Genomic DNA, 20,827 nt, shown 5'->3' on the forward strand with positions numbered 1-20,827 from the left:
AAAACATTTATGAAATTGGGTCTGGGGAAATCTTAATATATGAAAGCATTAACCATGAACTTATAGAAAGACATTTGAAGTATACTTAGCCATAAGGGAAAGGCAGGTTAGAACAAGGGTTAAGATCATGAATTGTGAAGTCAACCACCAAGGATAGAATATCACACATAACAATTACTAGCTGTTTGATGTATGTACATCAAGTCATTTAACCTTTCTGGGACTCAGTTTCTCAAACTGTAAAATGAGAGTAATAATAATATATATCCCGTAGACAAAATAATAGTAATATGTATAATACACTTAGAATTTCTCTTGGCACATAATAAGTTTGTATAAGTACATATTTATCATCAATTTTTATTATTAATAATATATTACAATTAATGACAAATAATTCATTAGAAAATTCTGTTGAAAAGTAGAAAAGGCATTTTTCTCAAACAGAAAATTCAAATATGGTATATTTTCAACCTCAAAAGCAATCAGTCATGAATAAATCATAATAAATAAGTCACAAAAGTATGTTTGATTTCATTTACATAATGTTACATAATGTTCGATAACAAAAAAAAAAACTTTAAATATGTGATTAATGACGTTGTACATACAAGTATGTGCCTGTACTCCCAGCTACTTGAGAGGCTGAGGCAGGTGAATCACTTGAGCCCAGAAGTCTGTAACTAGTCTGGGTAACATCGTGAGACCCTATCTCTAAGTAATAACTAAATAAATAATCATTAAAGTTTAGGAAAAGAAAATTTTACTGTGATCCCACTTTTGGAAAAAAAATTATGAAAAAATCTAAAAATATACCCTACAAAATATAAATAGCAGTTACTTTCAGGTAGAAAGGAGTGGGGGAATGTGAGTAGCCATTATTTGTATAACGATATTTGTAAAGCTGAATTTTTAAGAAAATGTATTCATCCTGGTGATTAGACAACTAAAAAGAAAAATCTTCAACACAACAATAAAGCTTAAATAACACTACTTGTGTTTTGTAAAATCCTCATAAACCTCTTTCTATGTCAATATGTAATCCTATACATTGTCATTTTAATGATCTCACAGTATTCCTCTGTATCTGTGTATTGTTTCAATTTAATCAATATTTAATGCTGGGCATTTAGATTGTTTTACTTATTTATTTTGCATGGGCACCCTGCAAGTCAGTCCCTTACTTTCACAAAATAAATTGTTAGAAGTGGATTTGCTGGGTCAAAAGGTATGTAAAACTTTATGACCTAAAATGCAGAAAGTATTCATAATTTTTGACAGTAGTACACCAAAGGCAAATTTATTATTCACATATTGGTACTGTGTTTTCAATTATACATGTTATGTAAGGCCAAAGATATTTAAAAGGCTTACTTAACTAAATTAAATGAAATTCCAATAATTCCATAAGCTCCAGTGAAGGCTCAACCTTGATGTCTTGTAAAAAGAAATTTAAATGGCAGAAATGTGTTAAATATATAGGAATGTCTCCTATGAATTCCTGTACACCCTATGCCTAGTATATTGTCTCATAGAAAGCTTTAATTAGCTGGAGATTACTAAATTTGCCCAATTCATGATTTGCTACTTTTTGGGGGATGATGATTCCCAGAAAAGTCTAAAGAAACTAATATAAAAAATGAGACATTTATCTACAAATTTCCAAGACTTTTACTATAAACTCTGATAATTTCGGAGGTGATTGATCAGATTTTCAAACAACTTGGCTTATAGAGTGCCACCAAGTGTTGGTCCCTTATTGGAATAATACATTTAAACCTTTCTTAGTATCATCAGTATGAAATTTGTATATTCAGCTTGGCAATCTATTAGGCTAAAAGATATAAAATCAAGTAGAAAGGGACTAGATAAAGTAATTCTCTAAGTATGAGTTTAGCGGGGAAGGGGAAGCAAGTATAAATAATCTAAAGATCTTTATTTATCTTGACAGTTCATAAATGGATCACAAGCTATCAATGTTGAAGCTGTGTGATAGCACAGGACTGTAAGTCAGTAACTGATTATGTGCCAGAGAGCACAATTCTCACGTTAGATTGGAGACAACATTATTGATTAGAATCGAGATTAGAAAAGTTCAGCCAAGTCTCAGAGAGCTACATGCAGACCTAAAAACTAATGATGCTCTTTATGGTGTGTTGGACTTCTTATTTGTGGAGTGGAATAAATTTAAATTGTATTCCTCTCTTCTTTAGGATCAAATTTCATCATTAGATTAAAGCAGAATTCCTTCTTTATATTTTAAATAGGTCAAAATATATATTAGACAAGGAGAGGGATGGAGATAGATTTTAAACAGAAAAATTTAAAGACGAAATTATCATAATTTGGGCTGGTATTGTGGCTCAGTGGTAGAGCTCTTGCCTAGCATGTCTGAGGCACTAGATTCGATCCACAGCACCACAGAAAAATAAATAAAGGTATTGTGTCTATCTACAACCAAAAAATTTTTAAAAAATTATAATTTTTCAATTTCATTTTTGTGCTTATCAAAGCAGCATATTGCCATAATTAAAAATGTTTAAATGGTCCTATAAGACAAATTATGAAAAAGTGAGTTTTCTAGCTTCTTTTTCTTTCTATTCCTTTTCCCAAAGACAATCAGTCTATTAAGCTGCTGCTTTTGGTGTTTATTTCCATATTGAAAAAAAATGACTTAAAAATACATATTGATTTTTCTTCCTGTTTAAATGCCCTATGTAGAGATTGAAGATGTAATCTTCTTACTTGTTCCCCTAGACCACATATACATTTTTCCCATCATCTTGTATATAACATTTACTTTCATCTATATTCAGCTTTTAAAAATACATTTTCAAGTTTTGTTGAGGTATAATTGAGAAATAAATTTATATATATGTATATACACGGTAATATATATACATATATTACCGTGTATATACATAAATACCTTGTGGAAATGATTACAATAATCAAGCCAATTTTTTTTAAAGAGAGAGAGAGAGAGAGAGAATTTTAATATTTATTTTTTAGTGTTTTTTGGTGGACACATCTTTGTTTGTATGTGGTGCTGAGGATCGAACCCGGGCCACACGCATGCCAGATGAGTGGGCTACCACTTGAGCCACATTCTCAGTCCCAACTAGCCAATTTTAATATTCATCTCATGTAGTTAATTTTTTTGTGGTGAGAATTAAGATCTACTCTTTTAGAAAATTTAAAGTACACAATGCAGAATTAATAATTTTGTACATTAGATTTTGTACATTAGATTTTCATAATTTATTCATCCTGTATAACTGAAATTTTGTATCCTTTGACCAATACCTCTCCATTTTCCCATCCCCAACCCTGCCAAACACCATTCTATTCTCTGTTTATGAGTTCAACTTTTTTACTTGTCACATGTAGGTGATATTGTGCAGTATTTGTTTTTCTCTGTTTATGAGTTCAACTTTTTTACATGTCACATGTAGGTGATATTGTGCAGTATTTGTTTTTCTGTGCCTGGATTATTTTACCATAGCATAATGACCTCAAGGATCATCCATGTTGTTGAAAATCAGTTTTCCTCGCCAAAAGAGTGAATAATATTTCATTGTACATATATATAAATCATTTTCTTCATTCATTCATCAATGGATGAACACTTAGGTTGATAATATCTTTGGCTATTGTGAATAATGCTGAAATGGATATAGAGGTACAAATAATTCTTGATACACTGATTTTCTTTTCTTCGGATATACATATAAAAGTGAGACTAATAAACAATGTGGCAGTTCTATTCTAAATTTTTGGGCAAAATTCCACACTACATTTTATAATGGCTGTACCAACTTACTTTCCCACCAGCTATGTACAAGGGTTCCCTTAGCTCAACATCCATTCTAATACTTGTTATTATTTTTTAAATAGTTACTGATTGATTGGTTGATTGATTGATTTTTGTGGCACTTGGACCATATTTGCTCTTTTATAATTTTGATGACAGTCATGTTGACAACTGTGAGGTGATATCACAATTTGTCATTTTGATCTGAATCTCCCTAATATGGATACTGAATATTTCTTTCATATACCTTTTCCCCATTTCTGCTTATTTTTTTTGGAAAAATGTCTACTCAGATTCTTTGCTCAAATTGGGTTATTTATGGTCTTCTTGTTGAGTTCTTGAGTTTCTTTTATATTTTGAATATTAACCTCTTAGCAGACAAATGTTTGCAAATACCTTTTCCCATTCTCCAGGTTGTATCCTCACTCTGTTGATAATTTTGTTTGCTGTGAAAAAGCTTTTTAATTTTATGTAAACTCATTTGTTTGTTTTTGTATTTGCTTCTTATGCTTTGATCATTTAAAAAAAATCTTTGACTAGAATAAAGATTTTTGCCTATGTGTTCTAATAATTTTACAGTTCCATGCCTTAATATTAATGTCTAACTCATTTTGAGTTGATTTTTGTGTTTGGTGTAAAGTAAGGATCTAATTTCATCCTTAGGCATGTGAATATCCAATTTTCTAAATACCATGTATTAATAGGACTGGCCTTTCCAATTGTGAGTTCTTGGCACTTTTACAAAAAATATTGCTTATCATCTTATGAATGTTCACTTGTATGTAATAAATTACTTTTATGTTACTTCTTTCAGACTTCTGTTTTTGACTTTTAAGAACTTGGTTATAATATGTCTTAGTTAATATCTTTTTATGTGTTACCAACTTGGAGTTCTTTGTAGTAAATGCATATGAATATTCATCTTGTGCTCTAGATTTGGGAAGTTTTCTGTATTTGTTTAAATAAACTTTCTTCTCCTTTCTCTTTCTCTGCTTCCTCTTGCACTTGCATAATGCATATATTGGTACACTTGATCATGTCCTAAAACTGCCATTGATTTTCTTTACCCTTTTCCATCCCTTGCCCCAGTGTGACTAGATAATTTTAAAAACAAAGCAAAACAAAAACTGTCTAAACATAACCAACCTAAAATTCTTTCTTCCATTAGATCAATTAAGCTGTTGAAACTCTCTATGAAAATTTTTAGCTCATTGTGTTTTTCAGCTTCTATAATCCTATATGGTTCTTATTTATGGCTTCTGAACTTTGTTTGATTTTTAATTTCATTTATTAATTATTTTCATGAAGTTCACTGAGATTATTTAAGGCAAATATTTTATTTTTTTTTTTGTCAGGCAGTTGTAGATCTTCGTTTATTTGATGTCAGTTACTGGTGCTTTGTTTGGTTATTTTAGTAGTGTCACGTTTCCTTGATCATGTGTGATCCTTATAGCATTATATTAGTACCTGTGTATTTGAAGAAATAGCACCTTTCAGTCTTTACAGATTGGTTTCAGCAAGGAAACCCCTTTACTAGTAAGCCTGTCAAGAGATTCTGAGAGGGTCATCTATTGACCTGGGCAGGCTTTCTCCTATAGTCCTCATGCAACCTGATCTGTTTCTTAGGTCAGTGGGTGGATGAACCTTGGGCCTGGGTCCACTCATGCGCACCTAGATTTGGGGTTTACATGAGCAGACTTGGTGCCTGAAATCATAGGGGAGGAACTGGAATTTGTGTTTTCAGGGTTTGGCCTGGAGTCAAGGCCCAAAGCAACTATAAGTTGTCTATAAATTGTCTATGTCCTCATAAGGGGACAGCCTGGAACTAGGGTTGCACTAGAATATATGTCCCTGTGGGTAGGCCTGGAGGTTTGTGCTGGGATGGATTTGAAGTTTCAGTCTATAGAGGATGGTCTGGTGCTGGGGTAGGCCTAGAGTCTGGAGTCCATAGGGGTCAGCTTGGCACTGGAACTGGATTGGAACGTGGGGACACAGGGGCTAACCTGATGTGGGAGGTCATTTCGGCAGACCTGGTGCTAGAATACAGTAAAGTTGCAGGCTTCCTTCATTCTGCTGTTTCACACAGAGTGTGTCTCTCAACATGTTGAACTGTTTGGACTTAGGGAAGGGGTAGTTGTCCCTCCCCCTGATATGAAACTGTCCTTCCTAACTACTTCATGTGATTTTTCCTATTTTTTGTGCTCCACTTAACTGCTATAACCTCTCTTGTGTAATCTTTAGCCTCTGTGAAGGCATTTTGTGTGTGAATAGTTGTCCAGATTTATATTTCCATGAAAAGAAAATCACTAGAAATTTTTACTCTGCCATCTTGAATCTCTTGAGTACTTTTTTTTGTATAACTGATATACTTTCATTTTATAATGTTGATAATACTAATTTGTACGAAGCTATTCATAAAAATTGCTTGTGATTTTGTAAGCTACTGTCTTCATGAAAGGTATCATTATAATCTCTTTTGCCTTTATGGAAAGGATAAATAATTTTCTTCATCCTGTATAATTTAGAAAACACTTGAATAATCATAAGTTTAGTCATTCATCAAACATTTGTTAAAAATCTACCATATGCAAAAGCACATTTCTGGAATCTATAAAGATTAAAAACACGTCTAACATGCAGTTGTTATATTCAAGAATCATATGTAATAAAATGAACAAGTAAAGCTATGCTTATAAAATAGGCAGCATTAAATGCTACTGGAAAGTTATAGCTAAAATGTTTTGGTTGTTTAGAACGTGGAAATACTTCAAGCTGGAAAAATCCAGCAGTTTGATGAAGGTGGCTTTTTAGCCAGGTTTTGAGGATAGGCAGAAGAGGCAAATAATAAAGGGAACACAATGTAATAAAAGCATAGGGAACTTAAATTGGAGGTTAATTTAAAGCATGTTTTGCAAAACGAAGAGTTTGAGTAGTTTTGGCTGCAAAGGTAGAAGAACTAGATAGTTTCCACCAAGTCCTTTAGTAGGTATATTGTAGAATAAGCAAGGTTTTTAGTCAGAATAGTGTCTTAACCAAACTCATGCTTTATCAAACCAAATAATATTTCAGTTTTTAGAAGGAAGTAGATTTTAAGTGACCACATATATCCTTTACAAGTCAGGGTATTATTTTATTTTATTTTTTGCAAGTCCAACAGGATGATGACACCATGAATATAGAGAAAATTAACACCCTCGATAATTCTGGACTAAAGATTTACATTCATTACTGTTTATCCTATTAAATTTGAAGTTTTTTCCAAATCTTCATGATAGCTCAATATATAACTTTTCAGGAGGGAATTGTGTGAACAATTCTTTAATTCCTAGCAGGATCTTCCCAGGTGCAGAGACCTATACTAATTATTGTATAGCTTATCCCAAAGTTAGCAGATTTAGTAGCCTTTGATCTGCTTCAGAGTACAGAAAAAAAAAAAAAAAAACATAAAGGGCAGCAAGGTTAAAGATAATGCAACAGTATTATACTGAATTTCCTCTCAGAATAATTCTGGAAGGCTTTGTGTGCCTTCCTTAAAATATCCTGTATAATGATCTATAATAACTATAGTTGTCTGATAAACAGTTGTGCAAGAACAAATGACAAAAGGCAGAGCTCCCAGTGCCTTTGAGAAACACCTAAGAAGAGAGATGTTATCAGAGAAGACAGCTGCTGAGAGCCTGTTATGGGGGCTCTAGCTTCTCCCTCCTTCTACTCCAAACTCAGGAAGTTTCTAAAGGATCTTTGGAGATCCACCACAGAGAACAATTCAAAAAAACAATTCACATAATATTGAAGGGCAAAAATAAAACATTCAAAAAGTATTCAATTATTTATCCCTAAATACCATCTCAGAGTGAATCTGAGAGAAAGTAGATAGCCCCTGCTGTCTATTTTACTACTATGTTCAAAGGTCAGGTAGGGAATATTGATCTTCCAATGTCTTTTTAATTGAGGGAAAGAAGAATTATAATTTCCTGCCCTCCAGAAACATAGGGAACTTTGAAGCTCTGAAATTTTGAGGATGTGACTTCAGCAAGCTATAAAAGACCAGGTTCATAACCCAAACATCAAATTCTTAGTAGAAAGTATAACATGCAAAAAGGTTAACTGCAAATGCATTAAAGTATATAGCTATTTCTTATATATAAATGTTCAGAGGACCTAGGATGTTGGGGTCAAACTCAATGCATAGAAGAGTTGGCATAGTTAGGCGAATTCACACAAAGCATTGAATAGTTACCAAAGGATTTCTCATTTCAGGTTGATTTCATTAGCAATAGTGTTTGAATCTAATTGCTCAGGTAATGTTTCTTTCATCATTTTCTAGGGCAGCAAGCTGATGAACCTCTCATTTACATTTTTATTAGCCTATAAAGCCTTTCCTGCTTGTGTCCTTCTCCCTCATCCCAAAAGCAATACTTAATGTTTAATAATAGCTAATACTTTCTATGTAAAGGGATAAGGAGAAAAAAAGTGACACTCAAGCTAGTGTTCTCTTACATCACTCCTTACAATTGATACATGCTTAAGACATTGCCTCTGAGACTATAAAATAACTAAGTATGGGGCTGGGGTTGTGGCTCAGCAGTAGTGCACTTGCCTAACATGTGCGAGGCGCTGGGTTCGAGCCTCAACACTACATAAAAATAAATAAATAAAATAAAGATAAAAAAATAGCTAAGTATGAGGTATGATTTATTATCTTGTCTCAATCTCCAGACCAAAAACTTAGACTGTAAAAGACTGTCTCCTTACTTTTAATAAAGCGTATTGTATAACAGGGGGCACAATCAATAATCAGGGCCAGAGTTTCCAGTTTCAAATTATGAAAAAATACTTTTGAATGTCACAGAAAATGTTGGTTCCTAGGTCTTTATTATTTAAGACTATATATAAAATCAAAGTTTAGTTTTAGAAACATCACCACTTGACACAATGGTATATGGAACTTTGACATCATGGAACTGCAAATGAGTATTAAAAATAAATATGGGAATCTCTAAAGTAGATACCAATGAATAATGATAAAATACCTATTGATCATTAGTGAGATTCATTAGAGTGATATTTAAACAATAATTAATAATGATGTTTATTTACTAGTATATTTGATACTTGTTATACTTTCTACATTTGTATTATGGTAGCCCAAGGTGTTTATATTGATGAGCCCCTATAGCAATTTAAAATTAATTTCTCTGTCTGCAAAATTTTGGGAGACTTATCAGAGAAAAGGAAATAACACTGTGTACTATAAAATAGCAATAACACCAGATTACATACCAGAGTCTTAGAAAGAAAAATAGGAGAGAGGAGAGATATTTTGCTAATATTCATGGGTGATGTTAATAATAATAATAGGAGAGGGGGAGGAGAGGTTTTTGTCTATCCAGAATTTGATAAATATAATGTTTATGGGTTGAACTGTGTCTTCCTCAAATTTTTATGTTGAAGCCCTGATCTCCCAAACTCTAGAATGTAACTATATTTAGGGATTATATCTTTAAAGATATAATTAAGTTAGAATATGGTTATTAGAATAGACCCTAATCTAATATGACTGGTGTCCTCATCAGAAGAGATTAGGACACAGAAACAGAGACACAAGATGTGCATGCACAGATGTATGGCCATGTAGATACACAGTAAGAAAGTCACCATCTGCCAACTAAGGTAATAGGTTTCTGAAGAAAACAAACTTGCTGACAACTTGATTTTTGATTTATAGCCTCCAGAACCATGAGAAAATAATTTCCTTATTTATAACCACTAAGCCTGAGTTATTTTGTTATGACAGCCCTATCAAACTAATAATTATAATAGCTATTATTATTATTATTATTAACCTCACCCATGAATATTAGCAAACCAAGTTCAGCAATAAGAGAATAATGTACCATTAACATTTGTGATTCATTCTAAAAGTGAAATGATGATTTGTCTGAAGAATAAACATTGTCCTAAGAAAAAAATTGTTCTGGAAGTATCAACCAATGCAACTAGGAAAAAAAATAAGATGTTTAATTTATTTGAAAGAAGGAAAAAGTATCACCACATGTAGGTAATTTAATTGTGAACAAGGAATACCCAAAATACTCACCTAAAATATCTAAAAACAATGAGATAAATGAGTGGTTTATAAAATTAAAAGTTGAGACTCAATAAGTGTTATATGTTCAAACTAAAACAAATTCGAAAATACAATACTATTTACATTTATAATAAAAGGACAAAGTATCTAGGGATAAACTTTAACAAATCCACAAGGAGACTATTTTGTTGAAAGACTTAAAAAAACTTAAGTGAAATAAAATATCTTATTCTTAAATATACTTAATACGACGGGAATACTATCCCTAAATTAATTTATAAATTAAAATTGATCTTGCTCAGAACATCACATTTTTTTCTTCAGGAAAGAAATAATGAAATTAAAACCAAAACAAGACAGATAAAAATAATGACAACTAACTTTATCAGCATTTATTATGTGCTAGGCAGTGTCTAAGTACTCAATATATATTAAGTCACTTAGTACATACACACAAACAATATGGTGGGTAATAATATAATCAACCTTCTAGAATTAGAAGATGAGGTTCAGAGAGGATGAAAGACTTTTTCAAGGCCCATATCTAGTCAATGATAGATATTCACTTGGATTTAGTGCAGAATCTATTATTGCACTCAAGTGCCTCTCTGTGGACTAAAATTCATATACAGAATGGAAGAACAGCCAGAAAAGTTCTGTTAAAAAGTCATGATTAACAAACCAGGAACTTTGCGTTTAATAGAAGAAAAAGTTGGCCCTAATCTCCATCTCGTGGGGTCAGGCTCCAAATTCCTTAATAGGACACCTATAGCACAAGAGTTAAAATCAAGAATCAACAAATGGGACATACTTAAACTAAAAAGTTTTTTCTCAGCAAGAGAAACAATAAGAGAGGTAAATAGGGAGCCTACATCATGGGAACAAATATTTACCCCTCACACTTCAGATAGAGCTCTAATCTCCAGAGTATACAAAGAACTCAAAAAATTAAACAATAAGAAAACAAATAACCCAATCAACAAATGGGCCAAGTATCTGAACAGACACTTCTCAGAGGAGGACATGCAATCAATCAACAAATACATGAAAAAATGCTCACCATCTCTAGCAATCAGAGAAATGCAAATTAAACCCACTCTAAGATACCATCTCACTCCAGTAAGAATGGCAGCCATTATGAAGTCAAACAATAACAAGTGCTAGAGAGGATGTGGGGAAAAGGGTTCACTTGTACAATTGCTGATGGGACTGCAAATTGGTTCAGCCAATTTGGAAAGCAGTATGGAGATTCCTTGGAAAGCTGGGAATGGAACCACCATTTGACCCAGCTATTCCCCTTCTCGGACTATACCCAAAAGACCTAAAAAGAGCATACAACAGGGACACAGCTACATCAATGTTCACAGCAGCACAATTCACAATAGCTAGACTGTGGAACCAACCCAGATGCCCTTCAATAGATGAATGGGTAAAAAAAAAAAATGTGGCATTTATACACAATGGAATATTACTCAGCAATAAAAAACAACAAAATCATGGCATTTGCAGGGAAATGGATGGCACTAGAGCAGATTATGCTAAGTGAAGCTAGCCAATCCCTAAAAAACAAATGTAGAATGTCTTCTTTGATATAAGGGGGGGCGACTCAAAACAGAGCAGGGAGGAAGAGCATGAAAAGAAGATTACCATTAAATAGGGTTGTGGGAATGGGAGAGAGAAGGGGAATTGCATGGAAGATGGTAGGAGACCCTCATTGTTATGCAAAATTACATATAAGATAGTGTGAATGGAAGAAAAAAGAGAGAGAGAGAAACTTGTCACAGTAGATTGGGTAGAAAGAGGGGAGGAGAGGGGAGAGGGGATAGGAAGGGCAGCACAATACAATAGACACTAGTATGGTCCTATGTATAAACGTGGCTGTATAACCAATGTGATCCTGCAATCTGTACACGTGGAAAAATAAGATTAAGATTATGTACCCCATTTGAATCAAATGTATGATATGTCAAGATCATTGTAATGTTTTGAGCAACTAATAAAATTTTTTTTTAAAAAGTTATGATTAAGCGCATGCAGTTTAGATACTAAAGTATAACCTAAATCTACATGGAATAAAAGAGGTGGGTTTGGTATTGGCATTGGAATACATAGACAGATTTAAATTGAATATATTGAGGAAAATATGAATTATTCAATAAATTATGTTTAAACAACTGGATAAGCTTGTGGGGAAAATTAAAACTTATTCTCACAACTATAATATACCTAAAGAATTTTCTAATATAATCTGTAAACAGAGAGAAAAAAATTAAATGTACTTGAAATTTCTTTTTATAAAATCTTGAAATAAAACAGGTCCCAATAAGTATACATCATAAAGCAAACAACTGACAAATTTGACTATATAAAATTGAAAACATTTATAAAAACTTCCTTAAAAAGGAAAGAAAACTAATTTTTTAAAAAATGCAATAAGTATGCCAACGCAAACTCCTCAAAATGTAAAGCTCCTTTTACATCAGTAAGAAAATTTAAATTCTTACCAATTCTTATTATCTGTTTGCTTGTTTGTTTAAATTATCTATTGAATGTGAAGTGGCATCTCATTGCAGTTTTGATATGAATTTCCCTAATGACTAATGATGTATATTTTTTCCATGTGTTTATTGGATATATATATATACATGTATGTATATATACATATACATACATCATTCTTTGGAGAAATATTAATTTGAATGTTTAGCCTAGTTTGTGTATGTGTTGGGGGAGATAATGAACTCTACCACTGAGCTACATTACCAGTCCCATTTTATTTTATTTTATTTATTTATTTTTTAATTTTTATTGTTGGTTGTTCAAAACATTACATAGTTCTTGATATATCATATTTCACACTTTGATTCAAGTGGGTTATGAACTCCCATTTTTACCCCATATACAGATTGCAGAATCACATCGGTTACACATCCATTGATTTACATATTGCCATACTAGTGTCTGTTGTATTCTGCTGCCTTTCCTATCCTCTACTGTCCCCCCTCCCCCCTCCCCTCCCCTCTTCTCTCTCTACCCCCTCTACTGTAATTCATTTCTCCCCCTTGTATTTTTTCCCTTTCCCCTCACTTCCTCTTGTATGTAATTTTGTATACCCCTGAGGGTCTCCTTCCATTTCCATGCAATTTCCCTTCTCTCTCCCTTTCCCTCCCACGTCTCATCCCTGTTTAATGTTAATCTTCTTCTCATGCTCTTCCTCCCTACTCTGTTCTTAGTTACTCTCCTTTTCCCTGGAAATTCTATGATTTTGTCATTTTTTAATGCAGAGCATTTATACACAATGGAGTATTACTCTCCATTTTATTTTTTATTGTGAGATATGGTCTCACTAATCTTGATGGCTTGTCTCATATCCTCCTGTCTTAGCGAACTCCCATGTTCCACCTAGCACATTTTATAGTGAGTTATTAATCTTATAATTATTGTGTTGACTTCCATGATACCTTTTAATACTTTCATTAGTGCATTATAGTTATATGGAGCAATGAAGTTTATTGTCATATTTAAAAATACATATAACATAGTATGCTCTATTTCAATCCCTAGTATTTCTCCTTCCCCTTCCCTTGTCCCTTCTCCTAATCCCCTTCCTCTACTCTATTGGTCTTCTTTCCATCTATCTATCTATCTATTTATTTATTTTTAATTGGTGAATCACAGTTACATATAAAAGTGGAATGCATTATGGTATATTGTCATATATGCACATGGCATAAGTTGGTTAACTTCACTCCTAATTCTTTCCCTTCCCCTCTCCTCCCTACTCCTTACTTCACTGTCTCTATTCTACTAATCTCCCTTCTACTTTCAAGAGATCCCTTTCTCTTATTCCTTGTTTTATTCTATCTTCCACACATGAGAGATAACATTCCACCCTTGACTTTCTGATTCTGGCTTATTTCACTCAGTATGATATCTTCCAGTTTTATCCATTTACCACCAAATGACATAATTTCAATCTTTCTTATGACTGAATAGAACTTCATTATATATATGTACCACATTCTCTTTATTCTCTTCCATTACATTTTAAACTTTCTTCTTATTTTAAATATTACTCCCTAAAAGTTTATAGCTCAGAAAGGAAATGACCTGTAACATGCAGAGTACCTAGAATGAGCACTGAATGTTACCATAAGAGCAACTTAAACACTTGAACCAGTATCAGTTAAAGGCAAAATTGTAAAGCAAATGAGAACTACTTCCTTCTACTCTATCCTTCTCTCAAACATCTCTTTTAAATCTGTTTTTTCCTTATACTCTTTAAGCTCATTGCCTCTTAAATTTGAATATGCATATGAGTTACCTGTGAATTTTGTTAAAATGTTGATTTTATGTGGGTCTGAAGTAGTATGTGAGATTTTATGTTTTAAAAAGTTCATTGGTAATCCTACATTACTGGCCAATAGATCATACTTCAATTAGCAAATGCTTTAAGCTATGAACTGATTGCTAAAATTTTAAATACAAAGAACTAACCCCAGGCAAATTTTGCATTTTTATTGAGGTATTTTAAAGTTTATAACTACTTAAAATCCAAAAAGTGAGTGCATAATAAGTAGAGTGATTGGTCACCCTGAGCAGGGGCCTTGCCCAGTGTCTGGTTCTGGACAGTGAGGGGTGGGTTCAACTGTCTGGTAAAAGGTCTGGAATTTCAGAGTGACAAAAGTTTCTAAAATTAGATGGGGGTGATGATTACCCAACTCTGTGAGGATACTAAAAACCACTGAGTTCCACATTTTAACTGAATGAATATGTGTCAAGCTATTATAAATGTAATGAAAAAAATATTAGAGCTAAGGAGCAGAGCCCAAAATGTTGGGGTCCATAGGAAGAGGAACCAGAATATCTTAATGTCCTCCTTAGCCTCTCAAATTGTCTCAACAATTCAGATATAAATATACAGAATGTTTTCCTATCACATTACAAGTTTCTATATCCTGTAACCAAAGTTTAAACTCTAGTCAGGTGTGCTGAGAGGGAATTGTTTGGATTGGGAGAGGGGCAATATGAATGAGAGCTGTCTCCAACACTGGGCAGCATGGGAACATTGGCTGTACCATTATTAGCGCTATCATCTTGGACAAGATGATAGAGCTAATAATGCTTCAGTTCTTCTCATCTTTTTCAAGAATGAGAACTGTCTCATAATTACTAGATTTTGTACAAAGTAATCACTTCAAAGTGTTAACTATGTTTTAATAACTATTCAATTGGATTCTAAATGAGATTGGAGACAAATCTGGTACTGCTCAGTTATAAAACTCGTGAGTATCTTACCTCTATGAAAAAGGAAAGAGAGAAGGAAACCACATTTTATAATTCTAAGCATTCTCTTGTTTTTGCCTGTGGGGAGAAAACTAAAGCCATTATAAAAGAAATAATGTAGAGAGTCTGAGGCTTCTTGGTAAACAAAACTCTCAACTGAAACATTTAGATGATTTAGTTAAGAATGAACTAGAACAACATCAATTGCATTTCCTTGAAATCAGAAATAAATTCCAAAATAACTGGGAAGCATTTCTGAAGCAGTGCTTGGATAAATGTTTACAATCTAAAAATGGGATAAGGTATGATGGAATAAATTTAACTATGAAAATATTACTCTCACATGTACAGGGTGTATATGAAACTATACTTTTCCATGAAAAATAAAACATTCCACAACTTCTACACAATATACATTGTGTCATCTTGTTGCTATATGCATTTCTGTTTGCTGCACAAAAATTGTCTACAGCTACAGATAATTCATTTGTCTCTTGATAACTGCAGAAACTACTGCATTAAACACCAGCATGACAACTTTTTTTATACAGTATGTGATTAAGTATAAATATTTGTATATGTATATGTATATTAAGTATAAAGTATGTGTGTGTCTGTGTATCTGTAAGAGAGAGAGAGAGAGAGAGAGAGAGAGAGAGAGAGAGAGAGAGAGACAGAGACAGAGAGACAGAGAAAGAGAAAGAAAGAAATGTGTGCATACATATCTCCATGGGTTTTGGCACCCAATTAGTAAATGCCAAATAAAGACATTTTGAATAAATTAATGTTGCTTTAATTACATATGTATTAATGCCTGAATAAATTAATGTTGCTTCAATTACATTTATGTAGTAATGCCTGAACATTAGTAGTAACATACTCATGTATTTTGGATTTCTTAATACTTTTTTTCTGAATAGTTTGTGTATTTGTGTGTGTTAGTGTGGCCTGTGGATAGAAACACTGTGTGTGTGTGTGTGTGTGTGTGTGTGTGTGTGTGTCTGTCTATCTGTCTTTCTCATGAGTATAAGCCTTATTTTAGCCATAAACACACAAGAGTCTCTAGGGAATAATTCTTCTTATTATTATTTTTTTTAACAAAACCGTAGACTTGAATTTAGAAGATCAAGTTTGAGTCTCATCCAGCTCATTTATTGTCTGAATGACCTTATAGTAGTCATTTAACTTTTATAATTCTTTAGTCTAATACTACTGATCTCACAGGAGAACCAAATGACAAATGTATGTGAACGATGAAGTACTACCAAGTTTCAACAAGTATATATATATATATATATATATATATATATATATATATATATATATATATAATAAAATATGTATTTTATATATAATAAGTATATAAAAATATAAAGTATATATTTTATATATAATACATACATTTTCAAGGTCCAATACAGCATCTGACTCATGTCTAACCTTGGATCCATAGATTACTATATGAATCTTAGGCTTTATATGAAGCAGTATATGTGTATATATTGATAGATGGATAAATCAAAGAAAAATATTAAGATCTGAGATAACCAATATTTTTCTCTTTTTTTAGTCACAGTAAATTTAACTCTGAGTTCTCAAATTGTAGTCAGCATGCTAGAAATCTACAACACACGTTCTCTTCAATTATTGAAACAGACAGCTGCCTAGTCGATGTAAATTTTATTGTAAAATTGTTTAATAGAATTCACAATTATGGGAGGACAAATACACTTGAGACACTAATGGAAGATCTGAATTTGATATGTGGAGACAAAGAGGCCTGTCAGACTCAGCATCATCTATTGTTTCACACAGAAATGTGGACCATAAAAGACAGGGACTACTAATGAAAGGAAACACCCACCCCATTGATACATTGCTACTATCCCTCCTAACCAAAGTAGTAAAAACAGCAGTGGAATAGTCATGTAAATTTTGGATTAGTAAAGAGATGCTGTATGTATACTTTATCCCATAGTACTTGGCTATTCTGCACCATTTGATTCCCAGAATCCTCAAACTTCTGAAATTCTAATTGTCATGATACTACAAGGACCTAGTTTTCCTATTACTTCTCTGACCAACCTTCTTTGTCTCATTTAATAGATATTTAGTTCTTTCTCAGATCTCTGTGGATTCTTAGGGTCAGTCTATGGGCCATCTATTGTGCCTGATACATAATTTTCCATTATTGTTATGGTTTCAAATTTCATCTATATACACAAAAACTTATTTTAAGCTCAGAATTCTCCATGAATTGCCAACTGTGTACAGTAGTACCCCTGATCCAAAGAGAATAAGTTCCAAAACCCACAGGGGATGCTTGAAGCCACAGGTAGTAATTAAATCTGTATATATTATGTTTTCCCTATACATACATACCTATAATAAAGTTTAATTTACAAATGAGGCACTGTTAGAGATTAACAGCAACAATAATAAAATAGAACAAATATAACAATGTAATGTGATAAAAGTTATTTAAAACTTATGAATTGTTTATTTCTGGAATATCCATTTAATATTTTCAGATCATGGTTGACCAAGGTTAACTGAAACTGCAGGGAAAGGGGGAACACTATACAATATATCAATGTTTCTACTTGAATGTCATCTTCTAGAAAATCAGTCTATTTGGAGCCAAATGATTTTTCCTCAGTATGGACTAGAAAAATTAACACATCAAAAGTATTTATCACAGCTAATAGTTTTGAAAGAAATAATTCAAAAAAATTCGCATTTAGAATATAATTGCTTTAGATTGCTTTTTGGGATACCATTTCCCTTCATTATCTGACCAGTAACTTAATTAATCCATTATGTAAAAAGCAAATAAAGGTTAATGTGTCTAAGCCTGTTTTATGTAGTGTCAAGTGGTTGACTATAAAAGTCATTAAATGTTGTACATCAGCTGATAAGGGATGTTGGATATCTAAAAGAAATATAAGAGTAGAGATGTGTTGGAAACTATTTTGGTCAAGTTTGCCCAAAGGCTGGTAGAATAGATAAAATACTGCTATTTATACTATGATTTACAAAACAAGAATACAGAGCTATTTGAATAGAAGATGAGGAGAACAACACCCTGCTTTTAACCCCATTATAATTCTAGGGCTCACAAAGTAATCTGCTCAATATTAGACAAAAAAAAAAAAGGATTTTGTTTTCAACAGTATATTCTGTTATTTTCCTAGCATTGAAATGTTGACCATGTTTTACTAGTGCCTAATGTTTACTTCATCAGTTTTTCCATCAAGCTTTCTTAAAGTTTATCACTCTATCTACTTATCATTGCCCTCAGATAATTTCTCGTTTTGTGGGAAAACTGTTGTGTTTAAGTAATTCTGACAGGATATTTCCCTTTCGTCATAAGTAATACAAACTTAATTATATTGTCAATGTTACTATGAATCTCACCATAAAGACTTATTTTCTGGGAAATAAAGTGATCTGGTAAGGAGCAGAAATATAAACATGAAGGAAACTGTATTGTTCTCAATGAGATATTTTAATATTTATTGGATGTAAGAGCCCTTTAAAGTGACACTGTCAAGAAAAATGGATCACACATATTTTATAGGTTTTATTTATGATTTTATATGCAGTTCTTTTTGTTCATAGTTGATATGTGTTTTGTGTCTTAGTGAAAAAGGCATGATTTAATTTGCCATATGACAATTTGCAAAGATAACTATTTAATAATGAGGATGTTAGACTGTTCATTTATTACATTGTTGAGTTTCACATTGTTGTCACAAATGATAGAGTGTGACTATGATGGGATTTTGAGATAAATGACTAGGATTTTTGACGTGGCTCTTTTTTTTTTTTCAATTTGTAGTGATGATTATTATACAAAAGCCTTGATTTTGTATCTATCATAACAATGACAATAAAAAACTATTTCATAAGGATTTGTAAAGTTAATTAAATAATTGCATAGTAGCATATATAAAGTTAATACTTTGAAAATTAAATTTAAGACAAAATCCAAAGCTTCCCATGGCCTTTAAAACATTTCGTGGTCTGACTTGCAACCATCTACCTGACTTTATCTCCATCATTCTACCTCACGTCCCTCTACACATCCAGGTTTTTTATGCCTCCAGGCTCTGCATGTGCTATTACTTAAGCCCAAAATATGCTTTTCTTCTTTTATGTGGCTGCTGCTCTCGTTTCACTCAAATCTCTGCTCCAGTATCACCTTCTTTCAGAGGCCTTCATTATATAGCTTACTTAAAATGGTGTCTATTTCTCCCGCATGGTGTTTTCATTTTATTATTTAGCAGTACTTATTAATTGACAATATACAATATTTTCTTTTTGTCTGTCTTGTTTATAATTAAAGTTCACAAAAATGGAGATTTTTGACTATCTATCTCACTACTATAGCGCCTAGAACAGTATCTGGTACATAACTCATGTTTACTAAACATTTATTCAAGTAGTGCATAAGAGGATGAAAGATTAAATGATCTTTCATTCAGTCCTTACTCTGTACAAAATAATTTGCAGAGTGCTCTATATGGCCTATTTAATAATTACAATAGGCCTATTACTATTTTGAGGAATGAACCCAAGGTCTCACACCTGTTAGGCAAGTGCTCTACCCCTGAGCTACATCACCCATCCACTATTGCTTTTTTCTAAAACACAACTTTATTCTAACATACATGTGTTTTGAGATTCAATAATTCCTCCAAAGTTAATATAATGACTTTTGGAAGCTGAGCTACTTGATTTCAAAACTTATGATCTTAATCCCTGCTCGAAAGTCTCTCATACACAGCCATTTTTATGTTAGTAGATATTTGATCACATCATTACAAAATGTACTGAACTATAAAAAGTACATTCGAATGGCTAAATTTTACTGTCAAAAGAAATTAATATGCTCAGTAGCTAAAAAACAAACCAACTTCTATCATCTCAAAATCCAGTGTTGAAAACTGAGAATAATTTGAAGAGGTAGCCAATCTTTGTTTTCACAGGTAACAAAGGCATGACTTACCTCTAGGTGACCAGCTATAACAGCAATGTGGAGAGCAGTAAGGCCACCGTATCCAGCTTGCTGTATATCAGCTCCACTGTGAATCAGGGATGTGATCAATTCTGCACTGTCCTGCAAGAAAACACATCTTTAGTGTTACTTTTCTACTAATAGCAGACACGAAATCTGTGCAACAGGATGTATTGATTTCCTGACTGTCAGCCAGTTTAGGTGCTCAGAGAAAACCTAAGTGTGATTTCTGGCATAAGAGTATATTAGATAGCAGAAAGTGGTTCTCACATGGTTGAAATGTAGGAGCAAATTTCAGAGCTGTTTAGGTCCAATCAATTCTCTACCACTTGGCCATGAAAGACAAATGGACACTTATCTATGGTAAGGTTCTTGCAACTGAACTCAATCTTACATGTAGATCACTCTAATACATATGCTTTCTCCAGCAACTAAAATTAATTACAAAAGATATTAAGAATTTATAGGAATTGTGTGAAGGTTTATTTTTGTTTTTCTTTTAGAGATGAAGATGAAATATTCCTTCTAAGAAGAACAAACTGCAGCTCACTGGACTGTTTCAAAGTAGTTCAGTAATTGCTTCTTCTGTGATACATAGTATCATGGGACCTATACA

The 20,827-nt window shown here is 32.7% G+C and overlaps 1 protein-coding gene across 1 annotated transcript in view; it reads right to left on the minus strand.

The window, feature by feature from the left end:
• The window catches only part of Tnni3k (TNNI3 interacting kinase), a 284,120-nt gene that overhangs the window by 234,435 nt on the left and 28,858 nt on the right, over nt 1-20,827 (minus strand). The window contains exon 5 of the mRNA XM_076862293.2: nt 20,203-20,313. Within this exon, the coding sequence (XP_076718408.1) occupies nt 20,203-20,313 (111 nt within the window). The remainder of the gene's footprint in view (nt 1-20,202; nt 20,314-20,827) is intronic.

This window comes from Callospermophilus lateralis, chromosome 7 (assembly GCF_048772815.1).
Source record: "Callospermophilus lateralis isolate mCalLat2 chromosome 7, mCalLat2.hap1, whole genome shotgun sequence".
NCBI lineage: Eukaryota > Metazoa > Chordata > Mammalia > Rodentia > Sciuridae > Callospermophilus > Callospermophilus lateralis.